A 6,944-nucleotide genomic window follows, 5' to 3' on the forward strand; every position below is an offset into this window, starting at 1 on the left:
ATTTGCAGGAAGCATCCTGCAGAGAATGCTTTCATCATTTACAGCCATGCATTCACAAGTCTATTTAATTAATTAGAGTTGGTCACCATTCCTTTGGAAGTGTATTGCTGCTCTGTTAACAGAGGTCAGTGTGAGCTTAGATCAGTGCAAACAAATGAAAGGGAAAGCACACAGTGGTTTAGGAGCTGGGAAGCTGAGACAAATGCTTTTATTTCTTACAAAACCCACTGAGCCTGAAGAGATTAACAGGTTCTTCCATATTTCCAAGCATGCTATTATGATCACATATCTGTCACTCTTTCTTTACGATCTCAGAGGCTTTGAAGAAAGTTTTCTTCCCAGGAGAACATAAAATTTAGCCTTTGTAACATCAGGTAAAAAGAAAGAGCAGGAAGATATCAACCTTTTGATAATACCCTCATAATACCAGAGCAAGATGGTTATAAGCCAAGATTTGCAGGACAATTTTCACCTCCTAACAGATTTTGATTATGTCTCCTGAATATAATCTTGAGGCTGAGAAAAGACTGCTATTCCTAGTCTATACTCTGCTACAGACCGCATTAACCATGTAGAATTTGTTACATCTGTTACAGCATCATCAGTATCTGTGAAAAAAGGTGTAGGTGTGTCCAGAACAGGCAGCAAATTGTTCAGACTGGAAACCCAAAAAACCCTTCCTTAATTTGGGTCTGCCTTTTCAACCAGTGATACAAAATTGGATGATACTTCATAAACTTATCTTACCAACACACTTGACAGCTTTTATGAAAATGGTTCTTTTTATAATTTGTAAACCATGCAAGTCTGTGAGGCCTCAAGTGCTATGCAAAGGCCTCCCCACAGCATGTACCTTATATGTGGCTCTAATTGTCTGAAACGTCACTTTTACTGAGGATGTTCCCAGGTGCCTGTGTTGATTGGAAGTTCCTGGGAGGGTTCACTAAAAATCATTAGTCTTGGTGGAAGAAAGCTTGCTCTGGTGCTTGGACTGAGGATCTGAACAGGCCACTCTGAGGCAGTGAGCATTACAAGCTCAAAAAACAGGTCAGGGCTTAAAATGTCACCCAGTTCTCCAGTGCCTTGACCCAACAGTAATTGCTTACTTCTGCACATGTCTTCCAGACTGTTTTATTACTAGTGTTACACTCCACAGAGGTAGCATTTACTTACCTTTCCCAAGTTAAACAAATGTCCAGAATAGCAAAGAATCGGGCAAAGCGTGTTCCTCAAAGAGCTTTACCTTCCTGAACTGTCATCAAATATTAACAGAAGAATTACTTTCACTGTTGTCACCACTGTTTGTTTTTCCAGGCTGCTGAATACACAAGCCAGAGGCCCTAGAGCCATTGCAGTAATGTTTTCATACACTGCCATCTGTTGTTGCAGTGTGTCCGTGTCGCTGCTGTGCTGTCCCACCGGGGTTTCCATTCCAGCAGGAAGCAGTTCCTCTCCAGGAAGTACGTGCAAAGCATAGGCAAGCTTTAATTCATACATGCAGAAGGATTCTGACAATTCTGCTTTCAGTTATGGCAACAGCCAGATTAGTGTTGCTTTTAATCCCACTTCATTTATTTCAATAGTAAGTTTGTACCTTTATTCAGACCAGAGCATTCGTGTTCTAAGTCAGTGGTGAATTTACAGCAAAACATAACACACACATATCACAAACTTCCCATGTATTTATACACACCAAAATTAGAAAGGATCCTGTCAGTGCATGAATACATTAACACACACTGGTTTATTTGGACAGCTGTTCCAGAATCTGCATGTTTACTTTGGAAATAATTAAGCTGTGGATTTGAGACCAAGATCTGATCAGTTAGCACCTTATTCCCTAAATGTGTATTGTAAAAAACAGAATATAAGGATTCAGAAGCAGTCAGAAGAGTAAAACAACTCGTGTGTGATTAAATAAGGGGTGATTACATGTTGGAGAGCAAGCCTAAGGCACCCAGCCACACAGTGAACAAACCAGCTGGCAAGTGGAGGAGATCAGGAGCTGGGAATTGGCCTAAGCCTATGGAATCACAGCTGAGCATCCCTGCCTTAGAGCAGCTCACCCAAGTGTGCAGCTATCCAAGCTCCACAAGTGCTTGTGAGGGACATGGCACAGTTCTGAGTGCCCAGGCTGGGATTACCTGCAACTGTGATTTCTGTGTTACAACTGCTCTGAGCACAAGCCTCGGTGCTGAAGGACTGGACACAGGAGAGAGCCTTTGTACTTGAGACCATGGGGACAAGCTTCCAACAGGCCAGTTCTCACCTTCCTTAAAACACAGGATGTGTCTGATCAATACACTTAAAGAACTTGTGTATTCAAAAATGTAGAAAGGCACGGCAGTTAGTCATTTACTGCATCCACAAAAATATAAGTTTATTTGCATATCCAAATACAGGATATTTATTTAAGTGAAAACCGTATGCTCACAATTTAAATAATTTCACTTGCCATTGAATAAAACCGCAGTCTTAACAACTGCAACTAACTTTACTCCCCAAACACCAAAGAACTCGAAGCTTCTTTCTGTTCTTTATGCAGCTGTTTTGCCCTGTTTTTCAGATCCTCTGCCTTAGCATCATTCTTTTCCACGCCATCTCCCAGCTTGTACATGCGACTGGCGTTGGCACAGGCCCACACGTGGCCCAGCTCACAGCCTTTCAGGGAGTACTTCAGGGCACGGCCCATGTCCTTGGGGACCCCAGGTGCCCCCTGCAGATATATCACACCCAGGTTGAAGCAGCTGGCAGCAAAATTGCCGTCACAGGCTTTTGTGTAATAGTCTCTGGCGACCACGGGGTCGGGTTTGTCATTGTTCACTCTCCCATCGTGGGCCAGCAGCCCGACGTTGTGACAGGCATTCACCGACTTCTTCCCACCTTTCTCACATGACTTCAGGAAAGACTTGTAGGCAGCTTTCAAATCCGGTTCAAGTCCACCTGTCAGCCAAGAAACCAAAACATTTCAGTGAGGACATGCTAAAACAGACAGGAGGTCTCTCTGCTTTGCAGCATGCTTCCCTTCCCACTGGAAATACAGCACCCCTCTGTTCTGATGCTACAGTCAACATTTAGGACTTCAGAGACTGTTACTAGTTTTGAGCTACAGTACAAATATCGTTCCTTTATTTATATTGTGACTAGTATTGTCATTTAGAAGACGTTGCACTCATTTAACTGCTTCCTATTACTGTACCAGCAAATATATTTTGGTCAGACTTGGGGGCTACCTAGGTAAGCAGGTTTACCAGCCTGTGACTTTCTTACTTTCTCTAAAAGAGAAGAAATCCAAATGTTAAGAACCGAACACGCTGTAGCATCAAGCCCTGGCCATACTTACCACTTATACAGGTGTAATTATAAAAAAATAATACACGTGGTTAACCTACAGCTGATACTTCAGAAGGAAGCAATTTATGGTTTTCCACCCTTCCCCTGCTTTTATGAGGTGTCCATGAAAGGGGCGAGACAGGGGGTTGCTCCTTCAAGGTCAGGAGGACGTGCAGATGTTCGCGTGGCCAGGTATTGATGGGGGAGGTGGAGAAGTCACCATCCCTAGAGGTGTTTAAGAGGTGTCTGGATGTGGCACTGGGTGATGTGGATTAGGGGTTACAGTGGCAGTGCTGGATGAACGGCTGGACTTGATGATCCTAAAGGCCTCTTTCAACCCTGGTGATTCAATTCTCTGCCTCCAGGCGTTCGGCACCTTTACAAAAGGAAGAGCCCCCCCGGCCCACCTTTGCCGAGGGCCTGGTAGGCCCCCAGTTTGTAGCAGCTCTCGCTGTGCCCGTGCTCCTCGCAGTTGTCGCGCATCACCCGCGCCGCGGCCGCGAAGTCCTTCCTGACGGCGTCCAGGTAGTCTGCGAAGCGCTGGCAGCCTGCGGGGCACGGCACAGGGGCTGAGCGCCCGCCGGGCCCGCCGGCAGCGCGGGGCGGCGGGGCCCTTACCGTCCGGGTCCTTCTCCTTGAAGCACTGGTAGCTGTACTCCACGTGCAGGTTCTCCAGGTACGCCCGCACCTCCTCCTCGTCCGCGAAGTTGATGAACCCGGCCATGACCGCGCAGGGCCACGGGGAGATCCCGGGGCCGCTCCCGCGAGCAACGAGCGTTCGGTGCGGCACCGGCACCGCCTCCAGCACCGCCCCTTCCCCGGCCACTCCTCCCGCTCCTTCTCCTCCAGCCCCTTCCCCGGCCACTCCTCCTGCTCCTTCCCCGACCGCCTCTCCCATCTCCGCTCCCTCCCGCGATCACCAGGAACTCTGGACAGTTCAGCAGCTTTAAGCGATAGCACGCCGTTAGTATTTTACTCTCGGAGTTTTGCACCACCGGATGCGTATTCCCGAGGTCTGATTCGGAACACTCCAATCCACAAATTGAGACGCGTCTGAGACTAAGACAGTTGAGACTTACGTACATTAATGCGCTCTGCATGGTTGCTTCCCCCATTCCCCCATCTGCCTCCTGCATGCTTTTGTCTGGATTAACAGCTCCATAATTCCGCAATTGCGGTGAGAGACTGTTCTCAGGAACCGCCCCTTCCTGTGGTACCACCAAAACTCTTGGAGGTGCTCTTGGAAGAGCTGGAACCTGACACCGCATGTCTCTGAGCTGGCAGAGCCAGGGGCACTAAAAACAGGCAGGGACTGGTAAGCACTAAACACACATCAAACCTTGGGTCTCCAGTGATCCGAGAACCACAAAACGGTTTGGGTGGGAAGGGACCTTAAAGCTCATCTCGTTCCACCCTCCTGCCATGGGCAAGGACACCTTGCACTGGGCCAGGTTGCTCCAAGTCCCATCAAACCTGGCCTTGAACACTTCCAGGGATGGGCACTTAACAGAACTATGGATGAACTTAACCCGAATGTGATATTAGAATAATTACACAAAACATGGCACACTATCCAATTCCAGCAGTTTTGAGCACAAATGGAATTTTCTGTAAAGCAGCACATTAGAGATGAATTAGAGATAGATGAATTGCTTAGAGTTAAAATTAATGTAAAAGTACGCTTGAGTTAAAATGAATTACAGACAATATCTGCAAATGCTTTGTCCCAAATTATTTCAGGAGGATAAGACCAGCTTGCAGAGTTTTGAGGATAAATAAAACTCAGTTAAATCCTGTGCAGAGAGTCCCATAGGAAAAAGCCCAATAATTTATTAAGGGCTGGAGCTAATTGTGACCAACCATCAGCAAACCCTGCTGAGCACATGGCTGAAACACCAGTTACAGCTTCTAAAGTATTTCCCTAAAAGTTTTCAGACTGCTCTAAATTTGGGTGGCAGTTAAAACACATTTTTCAGAGGAAGCTAAAATCTTGTGTTCAAAATGTACTGATCCAAACCCATTAGAGAACACGAGTAAGAACATACACATCGTTTGGTCCATCCTGGCTGAGATTGGAGGCTGTGGGAAGCTTGTGTTCCGGAGAGGGCCTTTGGAAAAGGAACTGGTTTTGTACCAGAAATCTTGTTTCTCTGAAAATCCAGCTTTGAAAAACATTCCAGTTTGCACAGAGTTAGGTAGAAATTCCTTGAGCTTGTTGGTTTAAGTCCTTGAAGAGTCTGCTCCTGCTGGGATTTTGCCTTTGCAGTTTCTGATGCCGATGTTGAGCCAGGGCCAACTCAGCCACACAGCCTCTCCAAACCGGGAATGGAGTGACAGAGAGAATTCCCAAGTACAGCAGGGCAGGCCAAGAACTGGCACTGGGAGCAGGGGACCAGTCTGTCACTTCAAAGTTTTCACTGCATGAACCCAGACAGGAGAAAGGAAGATAGTTCCTATCATAAATACATATGGAATGAGGAAGAGAAGGTGACATCTGTTGAGAAGTTGGCAGTGAATCAGTGAATTTGTTAAGAGGTATCAAAAGAACAGCCTGGAAGCTTGCAAAGACATTAGGAAGTGGATGAAACTCATAATGGACCAAGAATAATAATACCAGCTCCTTCCTAATCTAAGCTAATTTCTGTGCTCATAATTATATAAATTATTTCTTCTAAGGAGATTAGATTTTTAAGTTACATTCAGAACATGAAGACTCTTAATTCTATTCTTGTCAGATCCAGAGTACATAATTTATTTTCTCTACATCAACACCCTAATCTAAAGAATTGGGACTATAACTGACCCTTGTTATGTTGTCCTTAAACAGGCAAAACTGTGCTTCATGGTATTTGTAGGATATTTTATCATCTTGTAATGACAGAAATATAAGTTATTTTAGCTATTATACCTTAATATGTATTTATGTGTCTTGCTGGTTTGCAAACAGCAGTTATTCAAAGCTTCTGTATGTAGAATCAGCAATTCTTCAAGAGTAAACTCTTTCCAAATTAATTTTATTTGGTCAGGGTACTTGCATTACTCTTTACTTTGTATCCTGAAACAAAAAATAACTCTATTCCCTTTACAAGTAATACACTGTAGTATTAGTCGGGAGACAGGTATTCCTCACTACTACTATATCCGAATGCTGAAATGACTTCGTATGTAAAAGTTTATTCCTTATGGCAAAGCCGCTATTGAACCGGTGCAGGCTACTATTCATATTACCAGAATAAAATAGTTCGTGCAGGAAACACTTAAATTCCAGAGGCTTGTGAGCAAGAAGTGACGCCGGTTCATGGCTGTGAGAGGCCCCCAGAGCCAGGGAGCTGCTGCTCACCTGCTCCAGCCCGGGCACTCCCCGGCGCCTCGCTGTTCCCGATCCTGGCTCCAAACCCACAGCAACCAGGCGGCAGGAAGGTCCTCCCTACACAAGTAACCAAAGAGGCCGAGAGGTTTTGCTGAGCAATGGCCCTTTCTCCTCACACTCTGAGCTTACCCGGTGGCTCTGAGGCCCCGCTCCCCCAGCATCCCCACAGCTCTGTGCCGCCGCAGCCCCTTTAAGGGGGGCGGGCTCGGCGCCGCGGCCCGGCCGGCTCAGGCGCATTCAC

The 6,944-nt window shown here is 46.1% G+C and overlaps 1 protein-coding gene across 1 annotated transcript; it reads right to left on the minus strand.

The window, feature by feature from the left end:
• Nucleotides 1-1,582: 1,582 nt before the first annotated feature.
• On the minus strand, nucleotides 1,583-4,151 carry LOC126635754 (cytochrome c oxidase assembly factor 7). The gene is made up of 3 exons (XM_050307258.1): nucleotides 3,952-4,151; nucleotides 3,741-3,881; nucleotides 1,583-2,943 (listed from the first exon to the last, which is right to left on the minus strand). Exons 1-3 carry the CDS (start codon nucleotides 4,055-4,057, stop codon nucleotides 2,495-2,497), a joined length of 696 nt encoding a protein of 231 aa, XP_050163215.1. The 5' UTR covers nucleotides 4,058-4,151; the 3' UTR covers nucleotides 1,583-2,494.
• Nucleotides 4,152-6,944: the final 2,793 nt, after the last annotated feature.

Source organism: Myiozetetes cayanensis, unplaced genomic scaffold (genome assembly GCF_022539395.1).
Source record: "Myiozetetes cayanensis isolate MyiCay16 unplaced genomic scaffold, myiCay2020 scf12, whole genome shotgun sequence".
NCBI classification, from domain to species: Eukaryota; Metazoa; Chordata; class Aves; order Passeriformes; family Tyrannidae; genus Myiozetetes; species Myiozetetes cayanensis.

What these genes read in the sequence shown, in the direction of transcription:
- LOC126635754 (XM_050307258.1), bottom strand. Translation starts at nt 4,057, where the DNA reads ATGGCCGGGTTCATCAACTTCGCGGACGAGGAGGAGGTGCGGGCGTAC. An exon ending in CAAGGAGAAGGACCCGGACG is followed by an intron (nt 3,882 to 3,951) that starts GTAAGGGCCCCG and finishes CGTGCCCCGCAG; the next exon opens with GCTGCCAGCGCTTCGCAGAC. An exon ending in CTACCAGGCCCTCGGCAAAG is followed by an intron (nt 2,944 to 3,740) that starts GTGGGCCGGGGG and finishes CTTGGCTGACAG; the next exon opens with GTGGACTTGAACCGGATTTG.